Consider the following 23,648-nt stretch of genomic DNA (forward strand, 5'->3'; position numbering starts at 1 on the left):
CATCCCCGTAGTGAAATTCACAAGAGACAGACCTTTTACTATTTAAGTCAATTCCTGTTTATTTGTTTGCCCCTAATCACAAAGAGTCTGAAAGGGCTGCACAGACCACAGACTATTATGACATCATCCCCTGATCTAAAACCTACATGAGGGCAAGGAAAATCAAACAAAAAAAGATAAAGTGAGAAACAGTGTGAAAGAAAAAGGGAGGAAGAATGAAAACATAAAAGAGAGAAATTACACAAAAAGGAGAAAGGGAAAATTGGAGTGTATTAGAAAAAGAGAGAGAAAAGTGTGTGAGAGAGAGAGAGAGAGAGAGAGAAAAAGAGGGAGACAGCTCCAGTTGCTTTGTAAGTGGTGCCTGGTTTTGGTAACATCAATAGAATATTGTTAAAAATGCAGCTCTTATTCTCTTGTGCTTCTCTCGCCGTTGTATCCTGACCTAGCCCGCGGGCCGCATGTTTGACATCCCTGCCTAAACAACATGTTCCACTCATTTTCATAGCTGGAGATGCTGATTGGTTCTTTATGTCAGGCCCCGCCCACTCTAGAAAGTATTGATGGTGATTTTTTTTCAATTTTGGATTTAGTTTTCACAAAACTAAAACATTGTTAGCATGTGTGATGGAAGCAACAGACTTTATTTGGAAATGTCGGTCCATTTTACATGTTAGCGGATGCTTCGAGTCACAAAATGTACATTTTCTCATTTAACGAGCGTCCGAGCAAAGAAAAGGTATGGAAATATACGAGCGCAAGACATTTTGGAGCATTTCAGATTTCAAACTCATTTTTACCACCACTTCATCTGTTTTGAAATCATTTCTGTTTTATTTTGATGAAGACGTACAAAATGAGGCGGCGACACAATTTCAAATTTAACTGCTCACTCTCAGACAAATACAAACAAAACAAAACCATCGGTGGCCAAATAGGAAAGAATTGTAATGGAGCCGGATGGCTAAGTAGCATGGCTAATTAGCACATCAGTGCAAAAGAGCAGATCATGAGTAGCCAACGGTCTAGGACATTGTCATCCGTTTACTCATCTTGGAAACAATCGGGAATTGGATGAATTTCTGTAGGGATGAACACGACTACTCCGTGACATCATCAAGCCCCATTTGTAAGAATTCTAATCTTATGTACCAGTAGAAATAAAATGTGCATTTTCCACAATAAAGTCACCTTGGAGGAGGATAGTCAGTGCTTCGGAGTCGCTTGATGGCGAGCTGGCACGGCGAAGTCGCTCAAAAAGCATAGAAAATTAGAAGCAACATTTTTTGTCCTCACTCATCTTCTGAGTGGTCTACAGCAAAAAATATACATTTTTTTGTTGTACTAGCAACATCTTGAAAAGCAACAAATGGGGATTTGGATGAGAATTTCTGCAGGACCGTTAACAAGTCCTTTTCAGAAAGACCTTCTGAATATTTGGTTCAAGAACAAATAAAATGTGCATTTTCCACAATAATGTCCCCTTGGATAATTAATAAGGGCCTGGTACTGATCATAAAAGGGGTTCACGGTTTTCAGGGTTGCTTGGGTAGAACCTTCATGGATCACGGTGGCTAAATAGGAATCCAAAGTAGTAGGAAATGAGTAGCAACGCTTTTTGTCTTCAATGATCTCATTTGATTTCGGTTGTACGAGCCACCGCTTCGAAAAAAAGAAACGAAAGAAACTCCTTCTTACAATCGTGCCCATTTTTTAAGATCTTCGCAATCTTTCGCGACGGTGCAAACGAAATGTGAATTTTCCACAATAATGTCACCTTGAAGACGGAATAAGGATCGCAAAAGGGGATGGAGAGTGCTTCAGAGCCGTTTGGGTAGGACATTCATGGATCTAGGTGGCTAACTGGCGCAAAAGGGCAGAAAACCAGTAGCGAGCGGTCTATGGGTTAGTCCTATTGCGGGTGTACGCAGAGGAAGGCTCGCTTGTGCCTGGCATAGTAGTAGGACTCTACGTCAAAGTTGTTGGACTCCACCACCTCCTTGTAATGGCTGACGGCGTGGACCAGCAAATCGGGAAAGCATCGGTTGAGCGCTAAAGCCACGGCCATCATGTTGCCCTTCAGCCTTTGCCGCTCGATCTGCTCGTAGAGGGCGGTCTTGTCGATGGGCGGCGGCTCCACGCAGAAGGACACCACCACCTTGATCTTGTTGGGCGTCTGAAGTTCGAACCAGTTGGCGCCGCCGCTGCCGTGGAAGTTGCGTCCGGCCAGCCAGTTGTAGAAGAAGATGCGCTCGCGGCTGTTGAAGGCGCGCACCGACCACTTCACCCAATCGTACTTCTTGACCAGCGTCGCTAGCAAGGAACGCGTGAAGTCCTCGCTGACCACGCGGCCGTCCTCCTTCAGCGCCTCCTCCAGGTCCAGTTGGGCCTGCTCCACGAAGGTGTCGGTGCAATGGTCCACGGCCGCCTTCATGCGCTTCTCCAACGAGACCATGCGTTCCTGCCACTTGGCCACCAGGTCCGTCTCCACCATACCTTCCTTGAGGGCGGCGTAGCCCATGACGGCGATGAGGCCCACCACGAACAGTTTTTTGAGCCGGGCGCAAAAGTCCTCCACCGCCCGCCGGCTCCTCTGCTCCGTGGCCACCACCGTGTCCAGCAGGGGCTTGCCGGAAGTGTTCTCACCGGTGACCGCGTTGTAGAGGGCGTCCAAATTGAGGTCGGCCTCGGTGTTCTCGTAATACTTGACGAACTTGTCCTTTTTCTTCTCCTTCATGGCGGGCTTGGCGTTGATGAACTCCTGGAACTTGTCGTACTGGCCCAGGATGTGGGCTTCGCGGTCCATGTTCTGCTTGTTCATGGAGGTCTTCTGCAGCTCCAGGGCGATCTTGTCGATCTCGGTCTGGACGCCCGCCAGTTTCTCGTTGACCTCCTCGATTTTCTGGCTCAGGTAGGCGGCCTCCCTGCCCTCGGGGTTGCTGAGGATCTCGGCCGAGGCCACGAAGACCGCCTCCAGGATGGGGTGCAGCTGGCCCACCGTGGAGGCCAAGACCTCCGAGGCCTGACCCATGATGTCCAAGCCTTTTTCCAGCTTGTCCTTGTTGTCCACCAGCCAGTCGGCCACGCTGTTCATGGTCGCCGATTTACCGTTAGCCGGAGGCCGTCCGATGAAGGATTCCCGCCACGGGCCGAGACCTCCCTGAAAGGACACGGAGAGGACACTCTTAAAGGAGATATTTCATGACGCCGTTTCGAAGCAAAGTCCAATGCCGAGGTCAGTAAGTTATGTCAGCAAGCGAGGCGTGCCTCCTTCATGAGTACGTCTAGCTCAGAGAAAGAAAAATCCCATTTTGAATACATTCTTGCCGGGAGTGCACTACCGCGTTTCTACCACTGGTGGCAGGAGCGCTATCATACTTTTCTACCTTTGAGGCTGGTAAGAAAAAAGGTCATTGGGACGTTTTTCTATGGTTCTTATCCAATACACATGGAAATGTGACATCCGCCTTCTACCATTTTTGGGATTTTTTAAGCGTGTAGTTTGCGCTAGTTAGGAAAAAATGACGAATGTCCAAATGAGGACTTTTGAGACAAATGTTTTTAGACTTCATAGAAATTGAAGATTTATATCTAAAATGTTTCTTCTGCCTGCCTGCAATAAAGAATATAGTTTTAGTAATGGACACCTGCAGAGGAGATTGCATAAGATGCCAGGGTTGTTCCTTATTTTGACTACAATAAACGACAGCGTTGTTCTCAAGGTTTTTTTTAAACTATTTTGCACGTTTAACATCATTGTCACTATCAGCTAATCATGTTCCACAACCTTCAGAGCAGAACTGTTTTTATACCTTGATGATTTAAGAAAAACAAAAGGTGAAAGAAAGGTTGGGTTCTGGAGTGTTTTTTGTACAGTCCTCTCCTGTTGTCTTTCCAAGATTAAAATTCACGAATGTCTACTTTTCTTATTTTAAGTCTGTTGAACTATACATTTAAGAATCGGTCCCATAAGCCAGATATTGTACAACTTGAGGGTTTTTGAAAAGTCCTCTCCTGTTCTTCTTGCAAGCTCAAAATTCATTGATGTCTTCTCTTATTTATTTGCGTTCCAGTTGAACTCTAAATGTAACAATTGGTCCTTCAAGTCAGATATTGTACATTTTGAGGGTTTTGTACAGTCCGCTACTTCAATTATTTTCACACAACAAAAAGAAACAGTTTGACAATATAAAGTGCATTTAACACTGCAGTGTCAAATAAAGTTCTCATATTCTCACGACCTGAAACCCTGGTCGAAAAAGGGAAAGGCACTTTAGATATTTTGTTCGCGACAAAAGTCAACTGTGAAACAATATAAAATGACTATCCGATCCCTCTCTTTATGTTTCGTTATGTGCTTAATTACGCAAGAACGAGATGATTTATAATGTCCCGCTGTTACTGAGCGTGTGCGGTGTGTCCCATCCATTCATCCATCCATGATGTGCACCGCTTATCCTCAGTAGGGTCGCGGGGCTGCTAGAGCCCATCCCAACCATCTTCGGGCAGTGGGCAGGGGACACCCTCAACTGCTTGCCAGCCAGTCGCAGGGCACACAGGGAAAGACAACTCGCTCGCTCATTCACACCTATGGAAAAACCCACGCAAGCACAGGGAGAACATGCAAACTCCACGAAGGAGGTTTGATCTCATGACCTCAGAACTGTGCCGCACACGCGCTAACCACTGCGCCGCCTTGCTGCCCGCGGTATGCCCCCTCATGTTAAAAGTTTTATGTTATATGTTATATAGTAAGTACCGTATTTTCCGCACTATAAGGCGCACCTAAAAGTCTTAATTTTTTTTCAAAAGCTGACCATGCGCCTTATAATACAGTGCGCCTTATACATGGCTCAATATTAAATTGCAAGGTCTCGCAACTTACGCAACTGCCGCCGACTCGATTTTCCCCCGAACGTGGAGTAGTCCGCGGTGTATGCTGGGATTTATATACCGGCGTTTCATTGGCTAACCAATGTGTCAATCATCATTTGAATCGATCGCTATTGGCTAAAGTTATTCGGAGCCTCGGATAGGCTAGAAGGCCGAAACAAACCCTGCAATTGGCCGAAAAAGATGTGTCAATCATCCGTTAATTCGATCGCTATTGGCTGAAGTTATTCGGAGCCCCGGATTGGCTAGAGGGCCAAAACAAACCCTGCAATTGGCCGAAAAAGATGACTGAATAGCAAGCTTGCTAAACTACGTCATAAAGAAACATGTTTCATTAGTCTGTATTTGTAAACATTTGACTCTCCTGGATTTACTACACTCCACTCACGGTTGTAAGAAGACCATGATTGCATATCATTATTGAACGTGAGCTATGCGGCTTTATATTTTCCCGGTATCTTGTTTTAGAACGATCTTGATGTTGCTGTGATGAGTTGAGGAAATTCAACTCAATTCCAAGTGTTTGTCATATGCACAGTGAAGTTGCGAGCGAAAAAGAAAATAGAAACTAAGGAATGGTTGGCATTTCTTGAATCCCAAGACTTTAACCTTCCGAATGATATTTGGAAGGATGCATTTGAGTGAGATCGTACGGACACCGCATCCGCACGTGTCTATGACACGTATTTGCGTCTTTGCAAGCTTTGAGAATGTTAGGGGGTAATCAGTTGGACTGAACTATCTGACTGTTTTGTCCACGTTCCCGTTGTAGCGCCTTATAATCCGGTGCGTCTTATGTATGTCAAATATAGGACCAAAAACTATTTTTTGGAGGTGCGCCCTATAACCTGGTGCGCCCTATAGTGCGGAAAATACGGTACTCTTGCTCCCCGTAGGAAATGGCTATCGGCCTTGGTAGGACAGGTATGAAGTCATTTCAGAACACCGGCCCGCGTGCACGTTTCGCTAGCTGCATTCCAAACATTTGAGGTTTTCTCAAGGAGCGAAGCGGGAACAAGAACCGGGCCTGGTCTGGACAGGCACAACCTCCTCCGGGATAAGTCCGGACACGTCGGGGCCGCACCCTACCCTCTATCTTTTGCTCGACGTAGAGCAAACACACATGTTTGCCGTGAAGGAAAAGTGGGGGAATTTTCGTAGCGTTTGGATTCGTCACCGGTTGAGGACGCACACCAGGGAGATGATCTCAGTGGCCTGCAGTGGCCGTAGGGTGGAAATAGAAAAGAGGCACACCCAGGAAAAGCCTCAGGACGCGCACTTCTGCAACCTTGTAATCATACACTCCACAAACATGCACACAAAGTCTTCCTTTCCTGGTTTTATAAAACAACGCGATACAAAAGAAGGAGATCGTCTTTCTCCATTGCCTTTGTTGGAAACAGATTTCAAAGGTAGCTTCAAATTCGTCGCCATCTTCTGCCAGAAATTGTCATCGCAGCCTCTGTCAAGTTCCATTCGTCGCGCGTGCAAGTATGTGAAATTCTCAGACGCGCTCGAAATAAACTTGATCTTTTGGGGGGGTTGCGTTGGCTTTCGGACTGCGTTTGAAACGGTCCTTTTTCTCACTTTTCGCCGTTTTTCGTATAAAAGAAGAATCACTCGTCCTCCCTGTCTCCTTTCCTCCTGGGTAATGCGTAGTCGGAAAAGCATGGGTAAAAGATAAAAGCGGATAGGCGCAGAGGAAAAAAATATCTAAAGGCTATTTGAACGCACCTGTGCTTTGTTAAACACATACTTTCTGTTAAACACATACCAGGTCAAATATTTCATTTAAAACTGTTTAAGGACATCTCAAACGACACACAATACCTTGACATTTTCCTAATGTTGAGGTTTTTGAGTTTTTCCTTGCCCTCATGTAGGTTTTAAATCGGGGGATGCTGTCATAATTGTCCGTAGTCTGTGCAGCCCTTTGAGACTCCTTGTGATTAAGGGCCAAACCAATAAAAGTGACTTGACTTGACCTTTAATGATATAAATTACATTCTGTCCATCAGGGAAAACATTTCTATGTAATTTTAATCAATCAAATATATAAATGAATATTTTTTTCAAATTCTTAACTTTTAAATGAATTCATTTCTAAGAAATACAATGTATTTGATTACAAATATTTATTTTGTATTCCTTTGTTAGAAAAAAAACCTAATGACACAATGTTGCCCGTTTTGAAGATTAAACGTTTACTTCTTAATTACTTAATTTAAAACGTGAATCCAAATGTTTAGTATTTATTATATTGCTCATTAGTCTACATGCAGTAAAATAACCAGTGTTCATCAGGGTTGGGTAGGGTTACTTGAACTGGATTACTTTCAATGACTTTTGGATGACTCCAATAGCAAATATGCTCAGAAAAGACAAAAGAAACTCAATAGGAATAAAATGATGACTCACAACACGTGGTAAGCTTTCTCTCCTGGCTTTGATCTCTTTGATCTCCGGCAAAACGAACATCAAATGCCACAGAAACAAAATGAAAAACAATCCAAACATCATATTTGCCGTTCCATGTATTTCGTTACTCCCCAAGCCTGCACAAAATGGAGTCAAACTGGAGTGCCATGCCCAATTTCGGTGTCACAATATGTTCAACCCATTTTGTAACAATGACAATAAAGGTAGATTCTATTCTATTTGGAGCATGTTTTGGAGATGGTTTTACTTTCAATTCCGTGAAGCAGACCAGGCCTTTGGCATGGGAATCAACTCCCAATGTTCCAGTCAGATTCTTACTTCCGGGTTTTTTTTTCCATTCTGACGTTTAGAGTAGAAGCGGCTGACATTTCCAGACATGTTTTCAACACAAACACCACGGGAAGCTTCAACGAGGTCCCGAGATGTCCACGATTGCTGCAGCGATGAGCTTATTTTTGTGGTTTTGTTTCTTCAGTTCCATGGACCTTGTACCGCTCCTGTACCTTTATTCTAGTTTTATTTGTTATTTCCTCATTTTTCGTCGAAGCAGCTGACATTTTCAATCAGGTTTCGGACAGGACCTCAAATGGGAAGCTTCCATCATGGCACCGAGACGTTTGCCTCAGCGATGAGCTCACGCCTTTGGTTTTTACTTTCACTTGTACAGAGCGGATCTTTGGCATGGATTTGTACTTCAACTCGTCCTGTTCTTTTGGGCTTCTCGTTTTCTGACGTTTACAGTAGGAGCGGCCGAAATTTCGAAGGTTTTGGAGACGGCCGCGATGGGAAGCTTCTATCGTGGTCCACGTTTGCTGCAGTGATGAGCTCACTCCTGTCTGTTTTTATAGACTGGACACTGAAAGTCAAAGCTAGTGTTGTATCGCAACATCAAGACGCCCACAGGCACAAGATGGATTTTTGGATTTTCAAAGGGCGGGTCCTTCCAGCTGAGTTTACACCCCCATTTCCTTTTTATTTGCTCGTATCTGGGAGAAGGTCGCACCCCCCCTGCAATGACAAGGCCTTCATGGCAAAGCAGGAAGTTTTTTCCTCCCTTTTTTTTTTAGAATGTAAAACCGCAATTCAACAGATTAGGGCTTTTTTTTTGACTTGACTCATTTCCAGCCACCTGACGTGCCAGTAAAGGAGATGGACGGTGCCGCAGCAGATCAAGTGAGGCTTCGACTCTTCTTATTGGGATTTTACGAGATAGAAGAGCCAAAAAATGAGATAAGCCGAGGCGAGGCGAGATTCTGATCCTCCCTCGGAATGTTGAAAATGTCACATCATGAGAAGTCTTTTTCTTTATCCGTCCTGACGCTTTTCCCTTTGCTCGTACATTTTCCAGTATGTCGAGCGCCACTGAAGGCAACGTTGCAGTCCGATCCCCCGATTTCAATCAGCAAAATCAATGAGCGGAGGAAAAACAGGGTTTTTCCTACCCTGATGGTAACTCGACATTCAGCAGGTAGATAATCAATGGAGCGGTCGATCCGATCTCTATCTCGAAAGGTCTAAATGCATTTTGAAGTCTCTTTCCTCCTTTTATTTGATTTTTTACAAAATAAAGTCGAAAACTGAAATATGGGAGCACCTATGACGATACGCCCCTCCCTTCTTTTGAACAAGGCGAATAGAACAAATAAAATAGAGATCATTGACGAGAGATAATGTATTATATATTACGCTTTTTCTATTTACATATATTCTATATTTCTTTTAACAAAAATGAACTTAAAAGCATCAATTGAACACTGAAATAAAGAATCACCTATGAGCATTTGCCCCTCCCTCTTTTACCGCAGAGGCTAATTTAACATTTAGCAGTTGGATAATTGACGGAGCTCTCCCTCAAATCCTCATATTCAAATCTTACAGCTTTTGTTTTTCCCTTCTCATTTTTTGGAAACCAATTGCACTTGAAATCATGAATCGAAAACTAAAATAAGGGACCACTATTGACCCCTCCTCCTTCACCTTTTTTAAATGTACCCTGACGGTGACTCAGTTACAACTGCAAGATCGATGGAGCTGTCCATCAAACCCTTTCCTTCAAATGTCAAAATGCAAGTACGTCTTACAGCTTTTTCTTTTTCCTTTTTTTTTAACAAAAAAATCAATTGAAAGTATCGATTGATGATTCAAGAAAGCGTACAACCCTAATTCTTTTACAAATTGCCTTTGAAAGCGTCGACTCAAATCTCAAATAAATGACCTACAATCAATTTCCCCGTTCTTTTTTCAAAATTGTTCTCGAAAGCATCGCTTGAAAACTCAAATATACCACCCTCGCCCTCCCTTTTTTTATTTTCTCGACGGTAACTTAACGAATAGCGAAGAGATTATCGATGGGGCCGTCCATCGAATCCATACCTCGAATAGTCGAAATGTATTTGTGTGTTAAAGCGTTTGGATTTTGATATTTATTTATTCGATTACAAAATGCACTTGAAAAAATAGAAGTAGAAAAGGACCACCTACAGTACTTCAACCCCCCCCCCTTTTTTTTTTTGCAGTTTTTACAAATTGTACTTGAACGCATCGATTGAATACTCAAATTAAGAGCACCAACAAGTGTTTCCACTTTTTTATTTTGTAAAATAAATCTGAAAGCATCCATAAAAAACTGCCATAGAGGAGCACCTATAACTCTCCTTCACCCATTTTGTTTTTTATAAATAAAAAGAGAATGAAATCTAAGCTCACCTGAAAACGTCAGTCACCTCCAAACTCAGCGACCGGTCAAAATGAGCTTTTCAGCCAATGTCAAAAAGAAAAATGAAAAAAAATAAAGTCTACTCACTTTGAGAGTTAATGCAAGTTGTTGGGTAATCCGTCAGGGAATGGGAGTCTCCGGGCCCCGCCGGATCTATTTATGCCTTTATGGCCCCTTCCGTCCCTTCCTCCCTCCCTCAGCGGTCCTTGTGGTCACGCCCCCCCAGAGTGGAACTCCTCCGTCTTTTCCCAGCATTCCGCACCGATGGACGGACTGGGAGGGAGGGAAGATACTGGGGGAAGAAAAAGATAACATCCTGTAAACACTCTTCTCAGGCGGGGTTCTGCTGCTACGACTAAAAAAAAGTTTGCTTTTATTCATTTGCCAAGAAAAAGAGTCTCTTATGAGCAAAAAATAACTAAAAAAACAAAAAAAAGAGAGAAATGACCGTATTTTCCGCACTATAGGGCGCACCGGGTTATAGGGCGCACCCCCAAAAAATAGTTTTTGGTCCTATATCTTCCATAGATAAGGCGCACCGGATTATAAGGCGCTACAATGGGAACGTGGACAAAACAGTCAGATCGTGCAAACTTCTTACCCCCTTAACATTCCCAAAGCTTGCAAAGAAGCAAATACGTGTCGAGAACACGTGCGGATGCGGTGTCCGTACGATGTCACTCAAATGCATCCTTCCAAATATCATTCGGAAGGTTCAAGTCTTGGGATTCAAGAAATGCCAACCATTCCTTAGTTTTTATTTTTTTTTCGCTCGCAACTTTACTGTGCATATGACAATAAACACTTGGAATTGAGTTGAATTCACTCAACTCATCACAGCAACATCAAGATCGTTCTAAAACAAGATACCGGGAAAATATAAAGCCGCATAGCTCACCTAAGTTCTCACGTTCAATAATGATACGCAATCATGGTCTTCTTACAACCGTGAGTGTAGTCAATCCAGGAGAGTCAAATGTTTACGAATACAGACCAATGAAACATATTTCTTTATGGCGTAGTTTAGCAAGCTTGCTATTCAGTCATCTTTTTTGGCCAATTGCAGGGTTTGTTTTGGCCCTCTAGCCAATCCGAGGCTCCGAATAACTTCAGCCAATAGCAATCGATTTAACGGATGATTGACACATCTTTTTCGGCCAATTGCAGGGTTTGTTTCGGCCCTCTAGCCTATCCGAGGCTCCGAATAACTTTAGCCAATAGCGATCGATTTAACAGATGATTGACACATTGGTTAGGAAATGAAACGCCGCTATATAAATCCCAGCATACACCGCGGACGACGTCGCCTTCGGGGGAAAATCGAATCGGCGGCTGCTTGCCTTAGTTGCAAGACGTTGCGACTTAATAATGATCCATATATAAGGCGCAAGGGCAGCACGGCGGCGCAGTGGTTGGCGCTTGTGCGGCACAGTTCATGTCATGGGAACCTGTCGTGGGTTCAAATCCAGCTCCAGACTTTCTGTGCGGAGTTTGTATGTTCTCCCCGTGCTTGCGTGGGTTTCCTCCGGGCACTCCGGTTTCCTCCCACGTTCCAAAAACATGCATTTCAGGTGAATTGGCCGGTCCAAATTGTCCCTAGGTGTGAATGAGCGAATGAGTTGTCTGTCCCCGTGTGCCCTGCGATTGGCTGGCAACCAGTTCAGGGTGTTTGGGGGCGGCAGTAGCTCAGGAGGTAGAGCGATCGTTTTAGGATTGAGGGATCCCAGTTCGAATCCCGGCTTGTCCGTGTTACATGCCGAAGTGTCCTTGGGTAAGACACTGATACCCCTATACCCCCAATAAGCAGGTTAGCGCCTTACATGGCTGCACAAATCACGGCCGCTATTGGGAAATGTGAAGCACGATGTAAAGCGCTTTGGGAAGTCATTGACTTGAAAAGCGCTATAGAAATGCACATCATTTCATTTCATTTCATGTCCCCTGCCCACTGCCCGAAGATGGCTGGGATGGGCTCCAGCCCCCCCGCGACCCTAATGAGGATAAGCGGTACGGCTAATGAGATGAGATGAGATGAGATATAAGGCGCACTGTATTATAAGGCGCATGGTCAGCTTTTGAAGCAAAAAAAAGACTTTTAGGTGCGCCTTATAGTGCGGAAAATACGGTATATTATATTGGACAAATAATGTGAAAAAATAATCGAAATTAAATATTACATAGAATAATCATTTTCGGGATGAACTTTCTTGCCTTTTATTCTTTGAACGTAACTTGTAAAATCATTTTATTTAGTACACGGCGAAACTCGATCATGTTTCATTGATAAACTAATGAATGATTTGGTTAACTGTTAGCTATTGTTCTTTTGCAAAGAACGGAAAAGGGGAATGAAAGAGGGAGTGAAAAGGGGGGTGAAGGGAAAGGGGGGAGGACTAGAGCAAGTTGCCCCAAAGACAAAACGGGCCTTGTTGTGGCTGGGAGCCGGTCGCCATGGCAACCGCAGCCACTCTCCACGACGAGCGCCATTAGCCGGCATTAGCCGCGGTCGCTAACGCTCCGTCACGCCGTCGACATGAAAAGCGGCGCTTGTGTTTGCCGGCGAGCCGTGACCGACGCTAGCTTGCGCCGTGACCGACATAAGCGTCACGAGACATGCTAGCAACTTCACTTCCGGCTCACAACTTTTCATTTTTGGGGCCGACAGGGGTCTCTGACCTCTTTGAAGCGTTTCAACCCCCCCTGAAAATACAACCCAAGAACCACTAAAAAAACATCCCTAAACAAACCGCTCCCCCCAAAAAACGACTCCGAAAAAACACCCAAAATAAATAACCACCAAATGACCAAAAAAAGGACTAAAGACAACCAACCCCTGCCTCAAGAAAAAGACTTCAAACAACAACCACACAAAACGGCCTCCGAAAAACTGATAATATGCCTGAAAAGCAACGAGAGAACTCTTTAAAAACGAGCCCTAAACAACAACCTGATAAATGACCAAAAAGCCCGAAAAACGAATGAAATAAACAATAAGAAAAACGACTCCCCCGAAAAAAAAAAAAAAAAAAAAAAAAAGACTCAAAAACGAATACAAATGACCCCCAAACCACTAGAGAACCTGAAATAACCCAAAAACCATGAACCTTGACAACGCTAAAGATAGGAGCCAAAAATGGCAGGAAAAGCGGCGCTCCTGTTTGCCAGATTTTGCCAGGATTCCTTTTCTTCTCCTCGTTTCTTTCCGAGCCTCGGTCGTTCTAGGAGGCTTTTTGTGTTTGTGTAGTGATTTCTAGGAATTTCGACCCGACTCGAGCGAGGCCAAAGCGGCCCTTCTTATCAATTGAATTTTTGTCCCGTCGCACTCATCTGTGCAAACGAACCCGCCGGGTCAACGAGAAGACAAATAACGCCGAGTGAAAATTCTGCCGGGACCGGAAAAACGGGTTGCCGGCTGCTAAATGAAAAAGAGGATACGCTAATAAGGAGGAAAAATGATCCCCGACGGAAAAGGGGCGAATGAGAAAGAGAAATGAAAAGTAAGACCGAGACAAAAAAAGAGTGAGAAGGACCGAGAGAGAGAATGAGAAAAAGAGAAAAAAATAGAAAGAGAGCTACACATGGAGACAAAGAGAGGGGAGAGAGAAAGATAAAAAAAGTAGTTCCTGGCTTTATTTAAAACCGCAGCTCTTATTTGACCTTTTTTCTCCTGAGCTTCTCTCTGCCTCGTCTCACGGGCCGGATTCAATGCCTCGGCGGGCCTGGAGTGGCCCGCGGGCCGCATGTTTCACACCTATGCACCACACTGTACATCATCATCAAAAATGACACACTGTCCCTTAAAAGTGGGGTTTTCGTGATTCTATACGACAGGAAAAGGTTCGAGTGACAATTGCGAGGACGCAGACATTTTTGGGCAGCAGATTTTTCTGCCCATGTCAAGGTTTAATCCGTGCAGATGTTTCCTGAGCGGGAAGTGCAGTGACACGTTTGGCCAGCAGGAGGCAACAAACCGGGAAGATGTCGCGCCCTCAGATTTGCAACCTCAATGGAAGTGGATGAAGACATATTTCTATTTTGTAGTTTATGAGCCGTGTCCACAATGAGCTTAGAGTGGACTGTGCAACCCTGGAAGTCTTTGGGGATTAAGGGCTAGCCAAAGAAATGTGATTTGAGACCATGATTCAAATTGAATCTTTTCTTCCGGCGCCGTCACGAATGGCAGCCACTCCAGCAGCTCCCGTGTTATTTTCGATTGTTCTCGATTGTTCTCAGCTCAGGGATGCTGCTGGAAATGTGAATTTCCCTTCGGGGATGAACAAAGTATCTATCTATCTACAAAACTCAATTCCAATGAAGTTGGGAAAGTGTGTTAATTGCAAATAAAAATTGATCCAAGTAAATTGCAAATTCTTTTCAACCCATATTTAAATGAATGCACAGCAAAGACAACATATTTATTGTCTTCACTCATAAACTTTATTGTTTTGGGAGAAAATCATCAACTCTGTAATTTGATGACAGCAACACGTGCCAAAATAGTTGGGACAGGTGTCAATAACTACTCAGAAAGTGGATGAATGGAAATCAACCAACTATTTGCAGGTGAACAGATGAATTAGCAACAGGTGAGAGTTGTTACTGGGTATAAAAAAGGGAGACCCGAACAAGCTAAGTCATTCACATGCAAGGATGGGGCGAGGTTCACCTCTTTGTGAACAACTGCGTGAGCAAATTGTTGAACAGTTTAAAAACAACATTCCTCAAAGTACAATTGCAAGGAATTTAGGGATATCATCATCTACAGTCCATAATATTGTGAAAAGGTTCAGGGAATCTGGAGAAATCACTGTGCGTAAACGGCATGGCCGTAAACCATTATTGAATGCCCGTGACCTCCGAGCCCTCAAGCGGTACTGCATTAAGAACCGACATCAATGTGTAAAGGACATCACCACATGGGCTCAGGAACACTTTGGAAAACCACTGTCAGTCAATACAGTTCGACGCTATATCCGTAAGTGTGGGTTAAAACTTTATGTTGCAAAGCGTAAGCCATTCATCAACAACATCCAGAAACGCCGCAGGGTTCTCTGGGCCCGAGCCCATCTAAAATGGACTGATACAAAGTGGAAAAGTGTTCTGTGGTCTGATGAGTCAGTTTTCCAAATTGTGTTTGGAAATTGTGGACGTCGTGTCCTCCGGTCCAAAGAAGAACAGAACCACCCAGACTGTTATGCACGCAAAGTGCAAAAGCCAGCATCTGTGATGGTATGGGGGTGCATGAGTGGCCAAGGAATGGGTAACCTGCACATCTGTGAAGGCACCATTAATGCAGAAAAGTACATTCAGGTTTTGGAACAAAGTATGTTGCCATCCAAACAGAATCTTTACCATGGGCGCCCTTGCTTCTTCCAGCAGGATAATGCCAAGCCACACACTGCACGTCTCACGACAGCGTGGCTTCGTAGTAAGAGGGTGCGGGTGCTTGACTGGCCTGCCTGCAGTCCTGACCTGTCTCCCATTGAAAATGTGTGGCGCATTATAAAGCGCAGAATAAGACAAAGGAGACCCCGGACTGTTGAACAGCTGAAGCTGTACATAAAGCAAGAATGGGAAAGGATTCCACTATCAACGATTCAACAACTAGTCTCCTCACTTCCTAAACGTTTATTGAGTGTTATTAAAAGGAAAGGTGATGTAACACAATGGTGAAGAAGCCCCTTTCCCAACTACTTTGGCACTTGTTGCAATTATAAAATTCTAAGTTTATCATTATTTGCTTATGGAAATAAAGTTTATGAGTTTGAACATGGATAATCTTGTCTTTGTGGTGTATTCATTTAAATATGGGTTAGAAAAGGTTTGCAAGTCATTCTATTCTAATTTTACTGACATTTTAAACTTTTTCCCAACTTCAATGGAATTGACTTTTGTATCTATCTATCAAATAAACCGCCCCAACTTTGACAAACGACCCAAAAATGACCAATAAAGGAACCCCTAAACACCTGGAATACCACTGAGAAACAACTATAAAACATGCCAGAAAAAAGACGCAAAAAAAAACAATCCGCCAGAAAACGACGAGAAAAAAAGAAAAATGTAAAAAAAGAACAGAACCCAAAAAAATAACCAAATAACCCCCCCAAAACACATAAATGCAGACTGAAAAATAATTATAAAACAACAAAAGAATGACCCCAAAAACAGACTAAAAATCACCAGATAAACGACACACCCAAAAACGGAAATCAACTGAAGAAAAGACCAAAAATATGACACAAAAAGAGCAAGAATCAACCCAAAATAACATAAAAGAACAATAAAAACACCATAAAAACAACTAAAAACGACCAAAAAGGACATCGAAGGCGTTAAAGCGACCAGGAATAACTATTCAAAGACAAGCAAAAAACCCTAAAAAACAGACAAAAAAACAACCCAAAAAATGACACCCCTCAAAAAAGGCCAAGAAAATGACCCAAAAAATGAAACCCAAAACGACCAACCCCTATAAAAAACACTTGAAAAAAACGGTTCAAAAAACAACCCCATTAAACAGCCCAAAAAAATTCTGAAAAAATATGAAGAAATGATCAAAAATAAGAAAACAAGAAATCGTAAAAACAGCCAAAAAAGGAACAAAAAACGATCCAAAAATAATCCAAAAACTAAAAAATTACTGAAAGAGTTTCAAATTAATTTTTAAGAAATGACCCCCAAAAAAAGAAAAAAACCCTCATTTTGTCTCCCTCTCGCCGTTACTTAAGAATATTGAGGCTCATTTTGACTATCAGTTTTTTCCCGAGGAATGGTTTCAAAACAAAGCGAGAGCAAAGTTCTTCTGTAAACACGGCACAAAATTCTGCAAAGGAGGATATCAACGTATTGACCTTTTTATTGAACGTCTGGGCAAAAGAGAAAGCGTTTGCGTGCCCGTGTATAGCTCTTCCCAGTCCCCCTCTCACCCAATCAAATTGCTCTCAGTGCTTTGCTAGAGCTTCAGGGTAAAATGTTTGTTTTAAGTCAAAGCTTGTTCTTTGGCTTTTCATCACAAAGTGCCTCAACAATGAACATAGATTTGGTTTCATGAATTCCTACGTAGATGCAGGATGACTTAGCAGATTACAGCCCAACGGGGTCTGTTGGTGCGACACGACGACAGGGAACTGGAGTTAAAATGGTGTCCTGTAGATTTACTGGACCCAAAGTGAATTTCTAGCGTCTCGGCTTTGCATATTGAAATGATCTGCATTTCTCTAGCGCTTTTCAAGTCAACGACTTCCCAAAGCGCTTTACAATGTGCTCCACATTACCCAATAGCGGCCTTGCAGCCATGTAAGACGCTAACCTGCTTATTGGGGGTATTAGGGGTTCAGTGTCTTACCCGAGGACACTTCCACATGTAACACGGACGAGCCGGGATTCAAGCTGGGATCCCTTGATCCCGAGACGAGCGCTCTACCTCCAGAGCTACTGCCGCCCATATTGAAAAATCGTCTCTGCATGAAGCAATAGATTTAAAAAATCTCTGAGACATATGTACTCATGTACTCGCGAAAAGAGCAATGTCAAGTCAGGCCCCCGAGAGCCACGTACAGCTCCCGAGAGCCACGAACGGCTCCCGAGAGCCACGAACGGCTCCCGAGAGCCACGAACGGCTCCCGAGAGCCACGAACGGCTCCCGAGAGCCACGAACGGCTCCCACCCCCTGAGCTAGACAAAGAAATGGGATTAGAGTAGTGGATGGGGGGAAAGGCCCTCTTATCCAATTGTCACTCTGCGGATGAGAATAGAAGAGAAAAGGAGAAGAGGAGAGAGGAAAGCCATAAAAAGGCAGCCGTGGATCCTCCCATTCGGCCATCTTGGATTCCTCCTCCCGATCAATGACAAAACGTCCATCTTGTCCGGCCACGCCCCCAGACTTAATCCAAAAATACAACACAATCTACCTTTTTTGGGGGGGAGGGGGGATCTAAATTGGTTCAAATAGAATTGTTAATAGTTCTTTTTTTGTCTAGCATTAAAGAGTTAAGAGGTCATTTTAATTCAATCATTTTGCATTTTCAGGGATTTTGTGTTGTTGTTCGACTTTAAATTGTTTTGGGGGTTTTTATTCTATTTTTTTTTTCTATTTTCTGGGGGGGCGTGGGGGCTATCTGTGAATGATTTCATTTGAACTTGATGTGTTTTGCAGGGAGCCATTGCGTAAATAAGAGCATTGCTCATGATTAAATAATTTGATGCATCATGTTTTCTGATTAGTGATATCACTAAAAAAAAAAAATCTGAAGAGCCGTTTGGGAGACAAAAGAGCCAGCTCATCTCAGTGAGCCAAGCCAAAAGAGCCGCTTCTTAAAAAAGCACCCTGGTCATCCTGGAAGGCGGACGACCATTCGTGAAGCCCCTTCTCAAGGTTTCTTTTTTCCTCACCGTGAAGTTTTGAGTTTTTCCTTGCCCGCATGTTGGTTTAAGATCGGGGGATGATGGCATTGTAACCTGTGCAGTCCTTTGAGACGTCTTGTGATTAAGGGCCGAACAAATAAATGGGATTTCCGTCACTCGTCTGATAAAGCCGTTCTCGTGGATGCGAGAGTAGAGGGCAGTAATGTGCCACAAGACAACTCGACCATGAAGACTGGAGCCACCATCAGTGTCATTTTTACACACTTTGAAAACAATTTTTTCATTTAAAAGTGAGGCCTATCGCGTCAGATCGTCAGGAGACACGGCAATGGGAATCATTTCAAGCACTTCATCCAGAATTCCAGCTTTTTCCTGACCTTAAAAACACAACATTCAAATTCAAGCATTTAAGGATTTCAAGCACCCCTCCGAACCCTGTATGAAATTCTGCTGCTCTCTTTGTTACCTTGAAAAGTAGTAACTTCGTAGTGTAGTTCGGCGTTTCGTGACAATTTTGTTTAAAACGATCAATGTTGAATAAAAAGAGCGCTTGAACACATATTTGCTTCCCGATAACGTCATCGCTCATGTTCCGTGGGCTCTCCAAATGGGTTTGCGTGTGACCGCCACCAGGGGGCGCCCCCTCCACTCATCCCCTTTAGATAAGACAACATCTCACCGGAAAGCTTTTGATCCAATTGAGCCCCAGAACGAGATGGACGCTTAATAACATCATCCTGAGCCTGGCATCGATCCCCGCTTTCATTTTCCAGATGAAATATTGATATGGCCCGAGACGTTTTGCAAACGAGGGCCGGCAGGCTCACCGTCAGAATCCTGAGTAAAGAAAAATAAATCACTTTCTGATGACAAATTTAAAGACAAACGTCTTGAATGCATGTACCGTAAATTCCGGACTATAAGCCGCTACTTTTTTCCCAAACGTTCAACCCTGCGGCTTATTCAGCGATGCGGCCAATTTCTGTCATTATTCTAACGGCCGCCAGCGGCGCTCCGGTACAAAAGGTAAGATTTAGACCGCTGGAATATATGCGCCGAGGAAGACTGCAACAACATATCCTCACCATGCAAATTGCAAAAAGAAAGGCACATGACGCAGCTTTCAAGCTAAAAGCAATCGAGCAGTCCGATAAAGAAGGAAACAGAGCTACTGCACGTAAATTTTACTTTGCGAGCTTGTTGCTAGCCGTTTTTGAATAAGGGAGCGTGGGACGACGTCTCTACGACATAGTCTCTTTCCCCTACTGGGGAAGACGACTTTGAAGACGTCGTTATAAGGAGGAAGATGAGGACGGTGTACCGTCATTTCTACAAGTACGGTATGTTTTTCTAACAGACCCGTTTACCGTGTTGCGAACGTGTTGCTAGTAGCGTTTTGCTACCCTTCACAGGCACGGTTTGGGATGAAAGTTATAATATTATTATTAAAGCTTTGAAAACTCTCTCGGTGTACCGTCTTTCCTTGTAAATATGTGTAACCATGTATAATACGTATTTGCAACTGTATATTTTTGTCATGTATTTATTTTAGAGACTTACTCTGATATGTTTTCCACGGGCGAATCAAAAGGAAGGGGCGAAAACAACGGGGGCTGACGGGAAGTGGAGTAAAGGTGAGACGTGTTTGTGGACGCAGCGGACAATAGTGGATATATATTTTTCCCACCCTTACCTTTGGAAATATCCTTTTTTTTTCCTTGGATTATTTTCAACGGGTACCCGGACTCTGCAGGTCTGCATCAAACCTTAAGAACCGGTATCATTTTCCGTTCATTTTGCCGGCTGTGGTTTTTGGACTGTGTGTTTATATTCAGTTACAATCGCGGGACACAAAACCGGGTTTGGGTTAATTTTGTGATTGTGTTACATGTTTTAATGTGGGCGCATGCGGCTTGTGTAAGTACAAAAGCGGTGATCCTCTTAAAATGTGGTGGGTGCGGCTTATAATCAGGTGCGCTCTATAGTCCGGAATTTACGGTACTCATCTTACTCAAGTGAGAGCGCTCTCTGCGGGCACATCCTTTTAATTACACCGGGAACTTCGGTCTTGCTAGCATGTCTCGTGACGCTTATGTCGGTCACGGCGCAAGCTAGCGTCGGTCACGGCTCGCCAGCAAACACAACTTCTTCTTGAACTCGTGTCATACAAATTGGCAGCTTGTTAGCAAATGTTGGCGTTGAAGGATTTTATTCATTTGACTGTAAGGGATTTTGTACGATCCAATACAAATTACATTTATCGAGTGCAATGAAGATATTTACTGAGTGAGCTTCAGGTCACGCCGTTCCGAATGCGAATGTTTTGTTTTGTTCTGTTAACAGGACTCTGACGCAAAAGGCCAGACGCACAAGGACAGACATCGCAACGGTCTTCTCCGGGATGATGGCGCCCACGTGGGGGGCTTTCCGGGCCCGCCCATGGGAGGAGCCGACACGCCAGCTTGGGAAAAAGGCGTGGGCCGGGAGAACTTCAGAAGATCGAGGGAGAAGGAGAGAAAAGGCTTGACGGAGACTCAAGCGACACCAATTCGGCTAATTGGATGGAGTTTACTTAAATACTTTAAGAAATTAAATCTACCCCCGTGTGAAAATGTCAACTATTCTTGTCCATCTTTTTCCAAAAGTAAACAAGCGCGCATTGTTAGGTGGTGTTTGGTTCATGGAGTCAGATAACTCCTTCGAACACTTTGGTATCTGGCACAATCTAATATTGAATTCCTAACAGTGTAGACCAGGGGTGTCTAACTCATTTTAACTCAGGGGGCCACACCATAAAACAAACATTCTGTCGGGGGCCGGACTAGTAGATTAAAGGGAAAGAAAAAGAGATAAATAAATAGGAGAAAGAGGGAGGGGAACGGAGAGAGGGCGGGACAAAGAAAGAAAAAGAGAGGGAGAGAGCGTGAGAAACAAAAGACAAAAAGTCGTGAGAGAGGGGGAAAAAAGGGAGAGGAAGAAAGAAATCCAAAGCGAAATAGAAAGACAGGGGGAGAGAAAGAGAAAAGGAAAAAATGAAGTTAGTGCAAATGAGGTTAAAAGACAAAGAGAAACAGAGAGACACAGAGAGTGAAAGAGACGGAGAGAAAGAAAATGGTTGAAAAAGAGAGAGAGAGAGAGAGAGAGAGAAATACAAGTACAGTCTTTGTTCGAGGTACCTAGCTTTGGCAACATCAAGTTGACATATTACAACCTGCAGCTTGTTTTTCTCTTGCGATTCTCTGAGTGTCGTCTCGCGGGCCGGATTCAATCCCTTAGTGGGCCTGATCCGGCCCGCGGGCCGCCTGTTTGACACCTGTGTGTTAGGTGGATATAATCAAGTCCAATTTTAATATTATTTTGAATCTCTTACTACACGCCATACTACAATTTATATTTGATATTTAGTTATATGTTGACAGTTTCATAAATACAGGACTTTGAAAAAATACTAATTCTATTTTATATTCAGTTTTTTTGAAGAGGCTAACGTCAAAGGTGTCAAGACAGTTGAAGGGGCAGAACCAAGGTAAGCTTCAACTTTTTCCCACCAGCTCTTATTTCTCTTTCATTGAAAGAGTATAGTCGACTCGTGGCTTATTCAATCGATGGCAGCCATTTTTATGCGATAAAACGACAAATAAATAAATGTCAACAACAAAATCTTGACTTTCAGCCCGGGTTGGATGACGTCACAGGCCGAGCTGCCAGCCGATTAATACCGCGATTCTCGATGTCAAGTATTCGTATTATTTTGTAATAAATCATTCAGTGACAGAAAGCCGTCAAACCTGAGCGTTTACTCGTGTTATGCGATGCAATAAGATAGAAATTCTCTCACCGTTTTTGATTCTACATAAACATCCAAATTCCAACATTTTCGCCGGGCCCACACGGCGTGTGCTTCTTCTTCGCTTTATTATAAACAACGCCGCCTTCTGTTGGCAGTAAAGCGTCATTGCATGCATTGACGACATGTTTTTCCATTTTCAATTTACAGAATGCCTTCCTATATTAAAGGGACAATGTGTATTGTGTAACCCCTCTCAATGGTAAATAAAAATCAAACGACATTACTTAGAGAGGAAAACCACCATTTGCTTGAAAAATAAGCAAAAATATATTTTTATTTTGTTTTACACAACTTGAGGCTCACTTAGAGGGAGCTGTCATCATTTTCGGTCATCTTGCTGTCAAGGGTAAACAAAAATGTTCTTTATTCTTTTCTGCTTTAGTTTTTCTCTCCTTTTTGCTATTTTTTTTGCTTTTCTTTTTATCATTTTTATCCTTTTTATTTTCTCTTTGTTGACGTTCTTTTTTCCCTTCTCTCTTTAACATCTTTTCTTTTTCTTTATTTTATTTTTTCCTTTTATGTTTTTTCCTCCCTTTTTCTTTTTTTTGTTCCAGTTTGAAAAGAAAAGAAAAATGTTGCAGTTAGGTGTCTTGGAGTTTCCATAGTTTGCGTTCTTCCTTGTAGCACTCGTTTTTGGTTGCACAAGAAAATACAGTGACATCTAGGGAATCGAATACGACTCACCGTTCTTTCATAAATAGTTAAAATTCTCTACTTTTCTAAGTTTCCAGGGTGGTCAAACTACGGCCAGCGAGCCACATGCGGCCCGTCAGGCTTTTTCATCCGGTCCTCCAAAGAAAAATGGTCAAAATCTAACCGTAATGTACTACTCATAAAAAAGTATGTTACTTTAGTTTCAACTCTGGCCCCATTTTTCTCTGAGCAACAAAACACTACAATAGAAATCTTACTAAAACTGAATACCAATTAAGCTCTTGAAAGCAGGGACCACGTATATGTTTTTGCCTCATTCTGAAAACGGACACCATAAAAAGTGACGACAGTAATATGATAATCGAAAAATACTACTCAAGAAACACAAGTACTACACAAAATACAACTACAGTAATCTTACAAAAAGTACCCAAAAAATACTACAAAAATTCTACAGAAATACTCCAAAAATAGTACTATGGATATTCCTCCAAAGTACTTCTACAGAAATACTCAAAATACTACATATGTACAAAAAAAAATCTGCTTTGGAACTACTCCAAAATATTACCTGAGAAATACCTAACAAATTTTACAAAAAAAATCGACTGCAGAAATACTATCAAAATAAAAACACCACTACAGTAATTCTACAAAACGAAATATCAAATTGAAGACTTAAAGAAGGGACTGAATACATTATTTTGCTTTAATTTTGGGCGTTTCGTATTC

The 23,648-nt window shown here is 42.9% G+C and overlaps 1 protein-coding gene and 1 long non-coding RNA gene across 3 annotated transcripts; one reads left to right on the forward strand and one right to left on the reverse strand.

Annotated features, from left to right (window-relative positions):
* Positions 1-620: 620 nt before the first annotated feature.
* Positions 621-22,325, reverse strand: rpz5 (rapunzel 5). 2 transcript variants are annotated; one of them, XM_088327626.1, is made up of 4 exons: positions 22,251-22,325; positions 19,092-19,249; positions 10,133-10,337; positions 621-3,157 (listed from the first exon to the last, which is right to left on the reverse strand). In XM_088327626.1, the coding sequence occupies exon 4, from the start codon at positions 3,089-3,091 to the stop codon at positions 1,910-1,912; it is 1,182 nt and encodes a 393-aa protein (XP_088183752.1). In that variant the 5' UTR covers positions 3,092-3,157; positions 10,133-10,337; positions 19,092-19,249; positions 22,251-22,325; the 3' UTR covers positions 621-1,909. The 2 variants fall into 2 exon arrangements, with proteins under 2 accessions (XP_088183752.1, XP_088183751.1); XM_088327625.1 differs by lacking the exons at positions 19,092-19,249; positions 22,251-22,325 and having other exon boundaries at positions 10,036-10,196.
* On the forward strand, positions 8,027-20,969 carry LOC148373122 (uncharacterized). Its single transcript, XR_015849588.1, has 3 exons — positions 8,027-8,569; positions 8,678-8,797; positions 20,756-20,969. It is a non-coding gene; the product is annotated as an uncharacterized LOC148373122 (long non-coding RNA).
* Positions 22,326-23,648: the final 1,323 nt, after the last annotated feature.

The sequence above is a fragment of the Urocampus carinirostris genome, chromosome 2 (assembly GCF_059441175.1).
Source record: "Urocampus carinirostris isolate Australia breed hairy pipefish chromosome 2, RoL_Ucar_1.0, whole genome shotgun sequence".
In the NCBI taxonomy this organism is placed as follows: domain Eukaryota; kingdom Metazoa; phylum Chordata; class Actinopteri; order Syngnathiformes; family Syngnathidae; genus Urocampus; species Urocampus carinirostris.

Excerpts from the sequence above, each read along its gene's own strand:
- rpz5 (XM_088327626.1), bottom strand. The coding sequence starts at position 3,091 with ATGAACAGCGTGGCCGACTGGCTGGTGGACAACAAGGACAAGCTGGAA.